At 35.8% G+C, this 17876-nt stretch overlaps 1 protein-coding gene across 1 annotated transcript in view; it reads left to right on the top strand.

Moving 5' to 3' along the window:
* Nucleotides 1-10375: 10375 nt before the first annotated feature.
* The window catches only part of ARL6 (ADP ribosylation factor like GTPase 6), a 40946-nt gene continuing 33445 nt past the window's right edge, over nucleotides 10376-17876 (top strand). Inside the window, exons 1-2 of the mRNA XM_047876475.1 lie at nucleotides 10376-10794; nucleotides 13414-13563. Coding sequence (XP_047732431.1) covers nucleotides 13441-13563 — 123 coding nt within the window. The 5' untranslated portion in view covers nucleotides 10376-10794; nucleotides 13414-13440. The remainder of the gene's footprint in view (nucleotides 10795-13413; nucleotides 13564-17876) is intronic.

Below are 17876 nucleotides of genomic sequence, written 5' to 3'. Positions count from 1 at the left end.
TTTTGAGAGAGAGAGAAAGAGAGAGAGAGAGAATGAGTGTGGGGCGGGGGGGGAGAAGATGGAGAGTGAGAGAGAATCCCAAGCAGACATCACACTGTCAGCGTGGAGCCCGATACGGGGTTTGAACCCACACACCGTGAGATCCTGACTTGGGCCAAAGTCAGACACCTAATGGACTGAGCTAATTTTTGAGCCACTCCAAAATTACTGAACTTTAAAAATGAAACAAAAAAGAAGAAAGCTTTTTAATTACTAAGAGTAGCAAAGAACTACTAAAAGAATAAACTGTATCTTTTAAAAGAAATCTGGAAAATACAGTTTTGTGTATGTCTTAATGATACCAAGTCACCTCCCTTTCATTGTATTTTTGCACTTTCCGATTGAAAGCAGTTTCTTTCCAAACAAAACAAAGGAAGGTTCTCACTTGAATTTTCATGTTGGTTAACTACAGTACCAAATCTCTATATCATTAAGAGAACTTTTGATTTGTTTCATTTAAAAGGAAAAATCTTAAAGAATGCCACTACCCTTACACATACCTAATTCATCCTTAAGAATAACAAAGACATTAAAGAAAAATTACCTGACAGATGAGGATGAAAGATAGCTCTTAAATGTAACATAAAGAAGTGGTTTCTACTTTAGATTATAAAATGAAGTACAGATTAACAACACAATTTCCTGGGAGCTATAAATTAGAAAGGTATTAAACTCAGTGAAAAATCTTCTCTCAAGCAAAGCTCTTTCCTTACTTATATTTCTCCATTATTTTTAACCTCTGGATGTCTTTATTTTGTTACAATAAACTCAGTTTTGGCTCAGATAATAAATTATCAACTCACATAATAAATCAGAACAACTGATGACTTTAAAGCATCCTATGCTCTACAACATAATGAAAGAACAACGTACCTCTGGATTCGTATTTAGTTAGCACCAGTCTCCAGCTCATTAGCCATCATTGAAGGGGAAAACTGTCTTTATTCCAAAATGATATGTTATTATAAAGAAGAATCCAAGGTAGGGGAACCTTCATTTTTCATATATCCAAGTTTTATATTTAGGCATTATTAACTTTGAAGATAGACGTCCTTGCTTTGATAACTTAAATATGAGCTTACATGCAAGCAATATTGATGGAAACATTTCTATGAGTTTCCCCACATTTATAGATCATCATCTTCAGAACAGTCTTCATTGGCCTCTGTTCTAGAAAGATCAAATATCATTTAACTTTTCAAAATCATGATAGATGGAGTGAATAGTGTTAAATCACAAAGATGAATAAACAATGTGCTTTCAAGATTTTTACCTAATTTAAGATGTCCTCTTCTATCACCTTTATGATAAATTGCCTCCCTACATTTAGTAATTTGTAGAATCAAATGTATGCATTTAGCTAGACATTGGTTTTGTTAAATTTTCATTTAAACACATCTTTACTCACTTAGAACCTGGAATATAATTCATCCCATTAGCTGATTTTTCATGCAAAGTAGTAACTTTTGCTCTCTTTAGAATTATTTACTCAGTAATGTCATTATTTAAGTTGTAATAAAAATTTTCATTGACTGTACATGCGTTATTGCTACATATTTTTATCTTTAAAATAAATCTGCCTAAAATTGTGGTCTTTAGAAGCTCTATGACAAAATCAATGGCTACTATTTGCTAACAAACTTGTAACTGAATGAACTATTTTTCTGTCTATGTGACTGATGTGAGCATTGTTAAATCTAACTTATTTGAATATTCATTGGTATTTTATCTAGAGCTATCATTTCAATATATTTAAAACTATCTTGGGGCGCCTGGGTGGCGCAGTCGGTTAAGCGTCCGACTTCAGCCAGGTCACAATCTCGCGGTCCGTGAGTTCGAGCCCCGCGTCAGGCTCTGGGCTGATGGCTCAGAGCCTGGAGCCTGTTTCCAATTCTGTGTCTCCCTCTGTCTCTGCCCCTCCCCCGTTCATGCTGTGTCTCTCTCTGTTCCAAATCAATAAATAGACGTTGAAAAAAAAATTAAAAAAAAAACTATCTTTAAAACAATAATGAGTTTCATAGACAATATGACAATAAACAATGATTGGGGATTTTTTTAATTCCTGCACTGCTTGGAAAATAAGGTTTAATGTTTATAAATGTTTGTCATTGAAGTTTTTAATTTGCTTAAAAAATATTTTTTAATGTTTATTTTTGAGAGAGAGGCAGAGTGTGAGTGGGGGAGGAGCAGAGAGAGAGCAAGACACAGAATCTGAAGCAGGCTCCAGGCTCTGAGCTGTCAGCACAGAGCCCAATGGGAGGCTTGAACTCAAGAACCGTGAGATCATGACCTGAGCTGAAGTTGGGCACTTACTGACTGAGCCACCCAGGCGCCCCTTAATTTGCTTCAATGTGATGTTTCTTCCATGCCATTTATATGTGTTCAAAGAAAATTGTATTAATTTATCTATACTATGCAAAAATCTCATCATCTTTTTACAAATATAGAGTTTTGAAATAATTTTGGTTTTTTTTTTAGGCCTCCAAGAGAAAAATAAATGTGAAATGGGAGGGTTTTTTTTGGGGGGGTGGGTAAGGCATAATACCTGAGCAGTCCTCAAAAATATGAATGAGTAACATTTGATTTTTTAAAGATTACTATATGTGCTTTATTTCTGATACATTATTAATCATGTTCTTAATCAGTTTCCATCTAAGGTCGTGTCATTGAAAGTTTGAATAACTACAGGATATAAATGTCTTTGGATATTTTTCATGAACTACACTTGGGTGTAATTTTGTATACAATACACACTTTGACACCTTAATTTTGAATTTTGAATTTTAATAGTTTCTTAACATTTCTTTATTGGTTATGTTATACCTTCTATAATAACCTTATTTTTAAAAAATTCATGCAGAGCATGAATGCAGAGTGTGGAAAACAGACCAAGTCCCATTAAAACTGATGAAAAGACAAGAAGGTAATACAAAAAATTTTTTGTCAAAACTATTAATTACCACATTAAAAAAAATATTAGAATAGAGTGATTAAAAATTATGTCGTATTCCTCTTCTGGTAATTGTGAAACTAAAATGCATTTTGAGGATGGGAATCTCTAACTAAATATCTATTAATATTTGTTAAAATATATAGTGATATATAAAATAAAGAAATTTTACCAAAATATCAAAAAAAAGAATTTTTAAAAGAATTTATTAACAAACCAAATGACCACAGTTACTAACATTTCCATATTACTAGATCTCTTGATTTCTAAGACATATATAATAAAAGAATTTGTCAAAAAAAATAAATTCAATAATCAACTGTCGAAGGATTTTATACATATCAATGAATCACTATCATTAATAAGAGTTTTTCTTCTGTTATTATTAAATGTAAAAGGTTTACATAAGATGCAGATAAAAAGAATGTAGTTGAAAGGACAGACTTTCAGAATCAATTTATGCTTTTATGCAATTATATAAATTTTACATACTTTGAAAAGTTTAAAAAATGTGGTACATACATATTAATTTTATGTTATATGTTATGATCTTCAAGTGTTTATATTCGTTCAAGAAGATTGCCTTCTCTTTTCAGTTAACTATTTTTAAAAAGAGCTACTTTACATCTTATATTTCTTTCAGTCTCATAATACTTATAACTTTATACTTCTCAAAGAAGTTAAAGCCAAATGCCAAAACACTGTGGCTACAAGTTGTTATTTTGGACATTACTGTTTTTTAAAAATCTAATATTGGTCAGATGTCTCATAAATCTGCTAAAGAAAGCAAACTCTACTTTCTCATGAATGGAAATACAAAAAGAAACTCCTACATTGGACTTTGTATATTCAAAATAGCATATATTTTTATAGTTATTTTTCACTGATTACTGTTTATTCAATGTTTAAAATTTCACCAGATGGAATACTTCAAACAAAAGTGAAATGCCTTTCCATTTTTTTAATTACCTGCTTATTTTCTTCAGAGTTTCCAAAAATCCCTTTGAGGAAGCAAAACATTCCCTTTTCCCACCTTACAGCTTCACTCTACTATTAAGTGAAATAGGTATCTATAGTTCAATATAAAGAACAACAAGAAGCATGTTTCTCCAGGCAAAGCTCTGACACTATAGGGAACAGATATAACAAATAAAAGAAAAATAAAGGAAGTTATATATGTCTGCTGGTCCAAAGTTGTATAATTCCCAAATTTTAAAATTAGTATACACACATATATACTGACTGACTTTAAACATATTTATCTATCGTTCCATTTGTTACATTAGCTAATGTTTATTAAACACTGTCATGTACCAGTGTCCTGTTCTAAGCACTGAGAATACAGAGTGACCAAGATATAAGCAAAAGCCTTGTCTCATGGAATTGATCTACTAGTAGTGAAGGCACACAATAAAATAGTGATAAGCGTTATCTTGACAATTAAAGCAATGAAGTTATATAGCATGACTGTGGCTTTTATATTAAGTGGTAAAAGAAATTTTCTCTGATGATGTGACATGTAAACTGGTATCTGAAAAGCATGAAGGAACCAGTCACGAGAAGATCTGAGGCAAGAACATTCTAGGCAGAGACCAGTTGAATGTTTGAGGGTAGAGACAACAGTGTGCCTAGTACACAGTAGAACTGAAGAGAGGCCAATAGGAGACACGAGTCAAAGAACATTTATCAGGCTACTGCAATAGTTTAAGCAGAAAAAAATGTTGGCTTTTGTTGAAGTGGAAGTAGTAGAGATGGAAAGAGGTAGATGAATTTGGGGTATGTTTGAACAAAGGGCTTCCTAATGAATTGGGTATGAGGACGGAAAAATAAACATCAAAAAGATTCTATATTTGGGGAATGAGAGACTAAGTCAGTGGTGGTGGGGGAGAACCAGCTTTGGAGGGAAAAATCAAGAGTTTGGTTTTAGCTACATAATGCCTGAGATGCCCATTAGATATTCAAACAGAGGTAACAAGTAGACAGTTACATATGAGTTCCAAGCAGCAGTCAAGGCTAGACATAAAAATTTGGAAGTCATCAGTATATAAATAGTGTTTAAAATTTTGAAATCACCTGGCGAAAGGTTTTTAAAGAAATAGGCCACAGTTGAGGGTCTAGAGTATTCCAATGTTGAGAAGTTAGGCAGAGAATTGGAAGCCAACATAAGACACTAAGGAAGCCAAAGTAAGTTAGAGAAAAAAGAAATGCAACTAACTGGTCATCTGGATTAAATGCTTATAAGAAGCCAAGATGAGAATGAAGAAATGGCCATTGGACATGGCAACATAGTAGTTATTTGTGGTCTTGACAAGGACAGTCTCTATGAAGTAGTGTAGTCAAAGCCTGATTGAAGTGGATTAAGAAGCAATTGCAGGAAAGGTGGTGGAGTCAATATCTACTAAAACTCTTTCAAGAAGTTTTCCTTTAAAAGAAGTAAGAAATAAGGCAGTAGCTTCAGGGAAATATGGGGTCAAGAGAAGTTTGGGGTGTGTGTGTGTGTGTGTGTGTGTGTTTAGAGAAAAGATGCTAGAGTATATTTATATACTAATGAGAACAATCTGGTAGAAAAGGGGAAACTGATTATGCAAGAGAATATAATTATAGAAAAGGTCTTGAGAGGTAGAAGGGTTAGGATTCACAGTATAAGTAGGGAGGTTAGTTTTTGATAGGAGGGGACATAGAATGGCAATGGAGGGAAGGCAGAATTGCAGATAGGCTGATAGATTTGTGGTAGAAAGATAAGGATGTTACTAGGTGAATAGTTCTATTTACCAAGATGACATAAAATTCAACATATGGAGTGGGAAGGGAGTATAGGTTGGAGGAGTAAGTAGTTGGAAAGGGAAAAAGTGAACTCTATATATACACACATACAGACATAGCCATACACATATACATAAACACATAGTGGGTATTTGTGTGTATGTTAATACATCATAGGAAAAAGACCTAGTATATAAAATATTTTAAAGCCATTCTTACTGAATATTTTTGAGACATCTTATTAGAAGGACCTGAAACAATTCTGTGATTTTCAAGGACTCTCGTAATAGAGTTCTCTTTTCCTAATGTAGAGATTGAGGATTTCTCAATGACATAGACATTCCACATGTTTTGTTATTTTTGTCTATTGTAGAGTAAAAGGCAGAAATATTTTGTTACTATTCTAACTCAAAGCCTATGAAAATTAAAATTAGTTTAATCTTGAAAGATGTGTATGTATACTCAAGCTGGAGATTTCCTCAAATTACCATTTTGGAGGGTTTTAAGCCCCCCATTGAATTAAAAAAGAAAAAAAAAAGCAAATAGGCTCTAATCATTTAGTAAAACAATACTTTTGTTTTCATATGAAAAACATCAGTACCATCTGTCATTTAGGAGAAACACATGGGCAATAAATATGGTTGTTTTGTTCATTGTGACCTCCCTATCCTATTGGAAGGATATGATCTCTTAATTGTGCTTGGATCTTTATTTCTGGATAGGCTGTATGTAATTCAATGTGTTGAATTTATAGGTGCATATGGGTTTGATGTAAAATTAGATTGTGAATAATGGAATAAGATTGCTCTCCTTTTTTTTTTTGCTGTTTTAGCATAGACAAAAATATAAAGATATATGTGTACATATAAATATGTATTTGGTTAAACACTTAATATTTAAATGGCCATGTCAAATATTAAATGGTAGATGTCAACAGTTGCAGTGTATTCAAAATAAAAGTTATAAAAATCTTTGTAGCACAAATCCTAAAAAGTTTATTAATTTAACACTAAATAGTACATTTATATAAAATACCAGATAATATCTGTCTAGGTTGAGACATTTAATTTCTCATAAAGCAATTATTTGACTCATGAAAAACTGCAGCTGAAGTCATTTCTCCTTCCTATAAGAGTGAATATGGTTTTTAAAATGTATCTCTCTGTAACCTATCATAAAGTTAGTTATCATTAATTATGGATTTAGCAGTGTACCCATCTACTCTTACAAAAGGAGGAAAAGATCTGTGAGAATAAGGAAGTGCAGCACTATAGTTTTTTTCTCTTTGTTATTACTGTTTCTCTTTGGTATCTATATAGAACTTCAATATATGCCTTCCACTCAGGTTCCTTACACAGACTATGTTCTCTTTTCTGGTTGTATAACAAGATAATAGAGAGATAAACACAGTAAAAGGGTGTTAACAATTGAACTGCAATCCTACCTATTATCTACTTTGCTATAGCAGTGAAGTAGGCCAGACTTACTAAAGGTGGTATTGTTGTCATCTTATAAAAATCTACTGTAATATTATGATGTTCCATGTAAATTTTCATGTGCTGGCATGCTTACAAGTTAATAGTGTTATAGAATGCTCAGCTCTCAATGAGGGATTGTTTGTGGTGAATTGCATTACATATGTCATCTATTTGCTGAAAGAATATGGTGTTTAGCAAAACTACCTGCTGAGCAACATAGTAACATTTTTGTACAAAGTACAAATTACTAATTATTGTATTTTATTTTTCTATGATTTCCTAAGAGGCATTACCAGGGTCTTACAGATGGAGTAAGCCTGTTTATTAAAATATCTATTAGCAAATAAAAGTTACAGTTCTGGTGGTTAAATTTGTGACTTTTTTGTACTGTTGTTTGATGTAGATTTAATACATTTTTAGTCTCTTAAATCTAGATGCTCTTTATATATATAATTCTGGATGCAAAATCATAGCTGTAATTTTTCAAGATAATTAATGTCATTAGGGTCAAGGGATAAATTCACATAAATCATTATAAATAGATATATATTTTTGTAGTGATTTCATATCGGCCAACTATTTTGTGAGTTTCAATAAATTAAACTGTTCGTTGCAGAGGTGATACGGTACGTAAAATTACCGAAAACCAAAAGATACACATAATGTCCAACTATTCAAACAGCTTTAGACTATTCATTCCAAAAACATGCAATAAACTATGATTCAGTGATTTTCTATATTCTTTTAAAAGTTGCTGGTAATAAAATACATAAAAAATACATAAAAATTACCCTTGGGTCACCTGGGTGGCACAGCCAGTTAAGCATCCAACTCTTGATTTCGGCTCAGGTCATAATCTCATGGTTTGTGAAGTTCAAGTCTTACACTATCAGTGCAGAGCCTGCTTGGGGTTTTCGGTTTCCCTCTTTCTGCCCCTCCCCTGCTCTTTTTCTCTCTCTCTCTCTCTCAAAATAAATAAACATTTTTTTTAAAGTATCCTGAATTAATCAGAATAGTATTGTAGTTGTATCTTACACTGGACTCTTATAATTCTTCTACTACAGTTCCAAAAGCCAGTGTAAAATTAAAACTGGTTATAAAATACTAGAAACTTTCTTCTCTTATACAGATATCTTAAGTAGTCTTCAGAAAATCACATACCATTTTTAAAGCTTCTTTCCCTCATAATAAAATGAAGATAGCCAAACTAACTTATTACATCAAGTGGAACAATTTTTATGCTGAGCCTAAATGTACTCGAAGGCAATTTCAGTTGGCAAAGTACCACAGCGCAGATTCAACCATATGAAATATTTACGTTTTTAAACTTTGACGTATTTTTAAAACCGGCATTTTCTAGATTATTAAGTACATTGTAGGTTTTATAACCATAATTTAATCTCTAATGATAGTAAATCAAGACATCAACTACACTTACCTAAGATAACTATTTTCTTAGCTATTTTTTTTTTGTAAAAGATTTATGTTTATGCCCAAATTTACTGAAAATTTGATACCCAATCTCCCGGTTACATTTCCAGTATTCACCAACTGTTTTGTACTAAGCAAAAATTGAACTCAACCTAAGGACAGAAAATATCAACTCCAAACAGGAAAAAATAAGTCTGTCCACTAATGTTTTCTGAAACATAAGATTTCTGCTTAACTCTAAGGAAAAAAAAAAAAAGTCATTCAGGCTATTCAGAAATTAGCTTCCATGTCTCATCAAAATGAATCACAACAGCGAGACAGAAAGAAAAGTAATACCTCCCTGTAAATGCATTTACAGTCAGAAGTTAACGAGCCAGAACATTTAGGAATTGGGTCAAATCCTATCTATATAATAAAAATTTCAGGGTGAAGGAAGACAGGAACTTATTTACTGAACACGTACTATGTGCGAAACATACATAGTTTTTTAATCTATTCAATCCTCAAAACTGCCAATTGAGATAATAGTGTATTTTTGCAAGTGATGAAGCTGAAGCATAGAGAAGAGTTAACTGGCCTAAGGCCACACAGAAAAAATACATCCGTACATTTTTTTCAAGAACATCTGTAAGTATTTTGAAATATACAACTGTTGGGTTTTTGGTTTTTGTCAGTTTTAGCCTTTCAAGTCATTTGCGCAGAACCCCACTCTTTTTCATTGTAAAATAATCACATTTGCAAATTTGGAAATGTCATAAAACAAAACAAACCAACCAACCCACCCTGTAATCATTCACATAAACACTTGCATCAATAATTTTATGTAACTCTTCCAGTCTCTTTTTTCACCCTCCTAGGCCAAAAACCAGGCAGGGTAGTAAACATAACACTAGCTGGAGGTGGGGGGGAGAGGGGGCTGATGGTCCATACTCAAGGCCAAAAAGGAAACCAGAGATGAAAACTCATCTGAAGAACGTTTTAAGCCATGAAAACCATTCATCGGCCCTGGGACGGAGGTAGGTTAGGCTGACTGAAAAATCTTCAAAATTACTCCCAACTGTAGTCTGTCCTTTGGAAAGCGCGGTTATAAAAATGTGAAGAAATGCGTATATCCAGGTATTTTCAACTGGACTATCACTGTAAAACCCCGGTGGAATTTAAGGTGGTTACTGTTAAGCATTCAGACTATTACTTTTCTGAACCACCTACAGCCTTGATTCTGGGGGCAGTAATCTAATCAGATTATGACTAGTGGAAATTTCTTCAGGAGATCAGAGAGCTAAGAAGACAGAGTACAGGCATACTTCCTCTGTCGAGTAATGCTTTCCCCTTTTTACACTAGTTTCTCTCCACTCCCTAACATTTTTACTTCTCCAGGACTCCAGAGCCTGAGGCCTAACACAGCCCGGAAAGCCTCGGTTTAAGGCGCATCGGGGCAACTCCGGTGCACGCCTTGCCAGAGTGGGCACAGTTGTGTCTTTCAGTCGTTGCCATCACGCTGCCGCGCGTGCCGGGTAAACACACGTAGGTTTCTTGGCGCTCTGGCAGCCACAAGAAGGGCCCGCCCCAAATGGGTGAAATTGCTGATACTCTCCCGAGAGCCTGGGAGAAATCCGGACGGAAAGAAACGCCCACAGCAAACGCCAGGCCAGGCGCTTCCCAGCAGGCTGTGCGCCCTCCTACAACTCCCATCATGCTCCATCCGGGACAGCACTGCTCCTCGCAGGAAGGCGGCAGTTCACCCCGCCACCTGTCTAAACACATTCTTTAATACTCCTCGGTGTGCCTCTGGCATTTTCCGGTGCTCTTCAATCCCATAAACAAGAGCACCAAGTCTGACTTCCTAAAACTCCAAGGAGGCGTGGCTTCGGGACCGGAAGAACGTCCGGTTGCCTAGGGAACGCTACGCGCCTAGGCGCCTGCCCAGCCACTGATGCTCCGGCTGTGGCACAAGCTACCAATTCACCCAACTTGTAGAAGCGGCTTTGCTCAGGAGCAGGGATTCTTCCAATGGAAGCATAGAGAAGAAGGCTGAGAGACGCCCGATTCTTAACCCAGAGACGGTTACGAGCGAGTGGCCCATTCCTGTACCTCTTCAGCTCCTGGGCCCGCAAGACCAACCTCAAAGACCAGGTATCTCCCTGCCCCCTATCTGTAGCCAGCGCTGCCACCACCGCCACCACTCCCGCCGCGTTTTAGAATTGCGTTTTAGAATTGCTTTTTACTCTTTCCTAGTTTTTTTTTTTTTTTTCCACTGTGTACCGTTGTTTCTAAAGTTTAAGAGGTGGAAAAGGAAAGCTGGTTTATGCGGTTAGTACAAGGGACCCCAGAAAACTCGTTGAACTGGGTTGGGCATATGTTTGTTTGGTTTTAACACCGCCCAGTTTTTTGTTTTTATTTGGTTTGTGGAAAACGTAATTGAAGTTTCATCATCAAAAACTAAAAGCCTAATAAAAATGCCTGAAGTACTAAGAGTGAGCTATAATTCACTCTAGGAATACTCCTTAAAGTTTACAAAGTACCATTCGTGGTGTTTTCTCTGCCCGACCACTATCTCTGAGGCCTACTTTCCAAGCCCTTTACTGTCTGTAGATAACATCCTAATTCTTCAAGACTCTTCTGGCAACAAGTAATCCTTTAGAAAGAATCTCAGATCACAATCAAGAGAATTGATTGGTGTGCAGAGAGAGGAAAACAATAAAACAGTAAGATAATAAACTGGAAAGGTAGATTGGAGCCACGCTGTGAACCTTAAAAGCTATGGGAGAAAGTTTGGGCTTTATTCTGAAAGCCAGTAGTTCTCAATAGTAACTGTACATCAGAAACACTGTGTAACTTTTCAAAATACAGATGCCCTAATCCCTTCATCAGAATTACTTCAAGTAGTTGATTCCCCTGTGCAGCAAAAGTTGACAGGGCTTTAGACGTAGTGAGCTACAGAAAACTTTAATTTTATCTCCCACTGTGCACATAGGGCATTGTAAATAAACGTTAAGTGGCTTAAATTGTTATCTTTTCTTCTTTCATGCATGCAAAAATTAAACTTACAGAAATGTATGATTACTAAGAAATAGAAGCATGTATAAGGCTATAATTATAGCTTTTAGAACAACTGACTTCTAAATTGTATGCCCCCAAATATTTCATTAACAAGCATTAGGTTTGATAATCCATGAAAAAGGGTTGGAAAATCACAATCCAGGGTTCTATGGAAAATGAATTGAATATTCATGTATCAAGCTTTTGACAATCAGTGCTTTATAGTGGATGCTCAAAGGAGGAGGATGTGAGAAGTAGTCATTTTTTTAAAAAATCTGTTCAAATTGTATGAAAAATGGAAAATAAGATACTGCCTTTATATTAGTATGTTTGGTACAATAAATAACAAAGTGAGTAATAGCAAATCTACTTTCAATTAAAATGGTCTGTGTGAATTGCTTCATATCAGAAGGCTAACTTATAGTAGATTCTACAAATGCTCCTTAAGTGGAGATTTAAAGGAATTGATGGAGTGAGAGTTGAATCTCCAGCACAAGGAGAAAAGTGGCACAAGTGGAGTACCTGAGATCAAACCCATCCCTTGGATAAAACAACTGTGGCTCTGTTTTATAGGCCCCATGCTTGTGTGGGGCATTGTACCTTCTCTTTTCTGCGCATCATTGGAATTCCGTTATGAAATTTCCCCAACAGGCCTAAGCAAAATCGATGACGCAGCCTCCTTTGGGATGCACTTGTCTTGGGAACCTCATCATTTAAGTTGCTGCAAGCTCACAGCCTTCAAGGAATGGCCTTGCCTAGGATAGTGTGGGTTAAAAAGTACTGAAGGAGCTGGGGAATGACAGGCTTCTGGAACCTTAGATGGAGATGAGAATAAATCAATTAAATGAGATGACTATTTAGAGAACTCAGAAATGATGGTTAAAATAATAGGAAATACTTTGGACACAGGCAGATTGCAGTTGCTGCTATAGCAGTCCGGGCAGCGGTTGAGAGCTGACAACAGGGATATCTCTCTTCTGCCATCACATTATAATGTTTTGGGGAGGGATGGACCCAAAGGGAGCACCTTTGGAAAGTTTCATTTGGATTGTTCATAGCAGGTTATGAACAAGCAATATGTCTAGCAATGTATATTAAGATAAATATATCTGTTAGGATTCTTTGTTCCTATTGATAGAAAATGCAACCTAAGCTGATAGAAGCAAACAAACAAAAACAGTAAATTTAATAGTTCACATTATTGCATAATACAACAATGGGCCTGGCTTCAGAAAAAGATTTAGCCAGTGGCACAAATAATGTAGCTAAAATCTAAGTTTTTCTCTCTCTTTTTTTTTTAATCTGCCTTCTAAGCTTCCGCATTAGGCTTAGCATGAACCCCTTTGCCCATTCATTGTTCCAGATTTCCAGAAAAGGCTGCATATATTTTCAAGATCACAAGTGGCATAGTCCACACAATACTGAGTTTAACCACATTTTCTTCTTAAATATTATAAATTACAATGAGAAAAGTACAGTTATTTCAAGGGCATTACTCTGTGTGTTACCTAGGGTTGTAAGCTGCCAATCTGCATTTCAGTTAAGGCTCCTTTGTGATAATCAGCTTAAATTCTGTTTACTAAATACAGAGCTACATTGACATGGTTTTTATCATTATGTCTTTAAATTATTAAATTTTTGATGCACATGCTCATATTTTCCTTACCTAAAGTGCCTGTGATTGATATTTCATTTTTACTTTCTGACCTGCAGCTGGTTTGTAAATATTTGAATCACATTATGGGATTGCTAGACAGACTTTCAGGCTTGCTTGGCCTAAGGAAGAAGGAGGTTCATGTTTTGTGCCTTGGGCTGGATAATAGTGGCAAAACAACAATCATTAACAAACTTAAACCTTCAAATGTAAGTATCTTTTTTAGATGCTTTAAGTATTTTCTGCAAGAGAAAGTTAATATGCAGTATTATTTTGTTTGCCATCATTACTTCAGATAATCATGTTATGAAATCCTGTTAACCTTGTAGTACCTTAAAGTAATAAATGTCAGGGTGCCATAATTTGCAGTGTATTTTATGCAGGTATACATTAGTAATACTTGTCTTGATAAATATGTCTTGATAATTATTTAAATTGGAATATTTTCCAAATGTCTTTTTTTCTCTAAAGATTCTCACAGATTTGCAAAGTTTACTCTTAGGTAGCATTGCCTTCTTTTTGGCTCTTTCTTAATAAGCAAAGGGAAAGGTGAATCATTTTTATGGGTTCTATGGATAAGTAGACAGTTTACCAGGAGTGTGGTATACCTATCAGTAGTAGTAAGCCGAATGACTTTAAGTCATAGAAGTAATAAGTATATGAAAATATAATTTTAATAACTGTAAAATATATAAAGCTATACATTCAACACATGGTACATAAGTTGAAGTTAGGTTCTGCTACACATAAAGAAAACCCACATAACAGTGGACTAAGTAAGTAAGAGGTTTCTTTTTCTGTCACCTAAATAAGTCCTGAGGAGGTATTCCAGGGCTGCGGTCAGTTGTGAGATATCCAGGCATCTTCCATCTTTCTGTTATGCTATTCCAAGTGCCTGGTTTTCATCTTCAAGATCTCCACATGGTCACCTTGCTTAACTATTATATCTGTATTCTAAGTCACCAGGAGGAGAAAAGAATAAGCTGAAGGAATAGACCTTCTTCCTAAATAAGCCCTCTTTAAAGAGCTTACCCAGAAGCACCAACTGATGATTCCTAACTTACATTTCATTGGAAACCCCTAACTATAAATAAAGCTGGATTTTTTTAAGTGTATTTATTTATTTTGATAGAGAGAGCGAGAGAGAATGCGGGGAGAGGGAGAGAGAATATTAGACTCCTCACTGTCAGCGCAGAGCCTGTTGTGGGGCTCCATCCCACAAACAGTGAGGTCATGCCCTGAGCCAAAATCAAGAGTCGGCCACTTAACCGACTGAGCAACCCAGGTGCCCCTAAGCTGGATTTTTTTTTTTAAAGCAAGGCATACTGCTGCTTCCAGGAATAATAAAGATCCTGTAAGTATAGAAGAAGGAGAGAATGGATATTGAATAGACAACTAACATTTACAGTTGTAAATACACTTATTTAAGTAAAAGCCATTAGTGAAAAATGTAGAGTGAAAAAATAGACTGCATACAGATGGGACAAAAAACAAGCTGGTACTTTTAATGACTAAATGGCTAGAGAATGGGAAATATTGCTCCTAAATATAGTAGTTGAAGATGAATTTTATTGTCTTCAAATAATGCTTCAGATTGGGCAGAATAGACAGCCTTACTACTCCATTTTCTTTTGCAACAGCTTTAGTTTTACTTCTGTTTAGTTGGAGATTGCTTTGGAATTACAAAAACACCATTATTTCTGTTTTTCTGGTCATTATTCCCTTCTACATGGATGAGTTTGCCACAGAAAAACAACTAACTGCTGGTGTATCTTCAGGTTGGAGATAGTTTGAGGCAGCCAGGATAAGAAGTCGAAGATGGATTTGGAAGGCAATTTAGTTAATTTAAGGAGTTCGCCACTGAGTTGGGAGTCAGCTCAGGCATACATGCTGAAGTCAGGCAGAGATCAAAAATACCACCTTTGGGGTGCCTGGGTGGCTCAGTCCGTTAAGTGTCCAACTTCAGCTCAGGTCATGATCTCACGGTTCATGAGTTTGAGCCCCACATCAGTCTCTGTGCTTTCAGTGAAGAGCCTGTTGGGAATCTCTCTCTCCCTCTTTCTCTGCCTTTCTCCTGCTTGTATGCTCTGTCTCTCTCTCTCTCAAAATAAATAAATAAACTTAAAAAAAAAATACCAGCTTTATTTAAAAGGTTGATTTTGGAGGGTGAGGTTAGGTCTGTTCAGAGGAGTTGCTAACACTCTATTGTATTGAGATTGGCCTCCCAAAATTTCACGTTTTGCTCCTCAGGGAAAAATCCTACTCTTCTAGGTTTATTGAATGGCTAAGATCAGATGAGAGTGCATGCTTGTGATAAGCATGTGGCTTGTGATAAGCATGAGGAGAGAGAGGAAGAATGAAGAATGCTCAGTTCACTTCACAAACTGGGCAAAGGAGTAATTCTTTTCCCATGGAGAGGAATAAATTGGTGGAGGGGAGATTGAGAAATAAGGAGTATCATTTAATGAAGTTTTCTCTATATGAAGACAGGAAAAAAGAGATTCTTCCTCAATAACGCAAAGATCAGGTCAAAAAGCCCACATACGTTGGAGTCTATCTCCTGACTTTGTGATTATACAAAATTTCTTTATCAGTCCTTAAGAGGAAGATAAAGCAACCTACCCAGTTGGATGGGGTCCAGAATTGAATTTAAAGAACAGTGAGTATATGTTAAAAGTAGAGCCATACCCAACTGTGCCTGGGCCCATAATCAGTACTGTGGATCAGCTATCAGAAGATCCGTATGGGCAAATGCTTAAATCAGTGACTGGTGACCTGCATTTCTGTGGGTAAAGCTGTCAGCAATAAGCAAACAAGATTATAAGGAAATTTTTTAAGCAAGGGCCTATTCTGTCAGAGGTGTTTACACTTTTCTCCACATCAGAGAATAGCCTCAAAGGTAAATTTTTTTTGTTTTGGTAAAACTGATCTCAAATAAGTACAAAATTATTGAAACCAGAGCCACCATTAATAACCACAAAATGGACCAGTCCCTCAATGTCTACTGCACTCACATTGGGAGAAATAACATTAAAAAAAACAGAATAGAAATTACAGTCTCTTTTTCCATCCTCCCCAACAGTATAGTAATCTTATGTTCCAAAATATGGTTATTACCATAGGAAGAATCTTCCTTGGTATGGATGCAAACAGCTTTCTTACCTGAACAAGGATATTCTTTTGAAGACAATGGCTCTTATTTTTTAAATTAGCTATGGATTTTTTTTCATAGTTTCTTTTGTCATTTCTAGGGATTTGGGTCAAAAAGGGAAGGAGACAGCATGCTCAGTCTGGATCTTAAAATAATCTTTTTCTTTTTTTTTTTTAGAAAGAGAGCACATGAGCAGGGCAGAGGGAGAGAGAGAGAAAGAAAAAGAACAAGAGAGAGAATCAAGCAAGCTCCATGCACAGCATGGAGCCTGATGCAGGGCTCAATCACACAATCCTGGGATCATGACCTGAGCTGAAATCAAGAGTCGGATGCTCAGCCATCTAAGACACCCAGACACCCCTGTGATCTTATAATACCCCCATTTCAGACTGGTTTTGTAACCTGTTAACCCTGCCTAACACACCACATTAGTCAGGAAGAGCCCTTCAGAAAACCTGGGTTCACAGCCAGTAACTAAGGTTTTTTAATTAATCTTCCATTGTTTTCCAACATCCCTGTCTCTCTGTTACCTCTGGTGAACTACAAAACTAGCCTAGACTTGCTATACAGCTATTTTAAGGGGATGATCACCTACTTTCTAACACCACTTCCTGAGATTTAATCTTTAGGCAACTACCCTGTCTCCTTGAATAACTGACCTCTAGATCCTAAGAACACAGTAAGTTGCTTTGCTTTTTTTTTTTTTTTTAATTTGGTGCTAATAGCCAAAAGAAAGGCTCCCAATCTCTGTCACACAGGTATAGATAATAACTCTTGTTTCCTCAGTGTCTCTGTACTGAAGAAATCTCTTGTGAGCTTACATCCACTATTAGAAACATTATTTTTAAAAGTTTACTTATTTATTTTGAGAGAGAAAGAAAGACAGCATGCCCACACAAGTTGGGGAGGGGCAGAAAGAGAGAGGGAGATAGAGAATATCCAAGCAGGCTCTGCGCTGTCAGAGCAGAACCTGACACAGGGCTCAATCCCACAGACCACAAGAACATGAACTGAGCTGAAGTCAGAAGTCAGACACTTAACCGACTGAGCCTCCCAGGTACCTCTAGAAAGATTATTTTTAATGAATTAAGTGAATTATAGAAATCTACAATGCTCTATCAAGAAACTTCTTGCAAAAAAATTTGCAAATCTTATTTTATAGTAACGTCTCTTTTTTTTTGTCTGTGGATAGAAGCAGTTTCTAGGTAACTAGATACTTCCCGGCCCCAAAATGGCTTTAAGCTATCTTAATGCTTATTTATTGTCAATGTATTGAGGTTGCTGGTGTTTTCTAAACTGATGAATGGGGGTGAGGAGGCATTTTATTTTATTTTTATTTTTTTTTTTTTTTAAATTTTTTTTTTTCAACGT

Source organism: Prionailurus viverrinus, chromosome C2, assembly GCF_022837055.1.
Source record: "Prionailurus viverrinus isolate Anna chromosome C2, UM_Priviv_1.0, whole genome shotgun sequence".
Lineage (NCBI taxonomy): Eukaryota > Metazoa > Chordata > Mammalia > Carnivora > Felidae > Prionailurus > Prionailurus viverrinus.
Note: the sequence above shows the minus strand (reverse complement) of the source record. Positions and strands in the feature narration are given on the sequence as shown.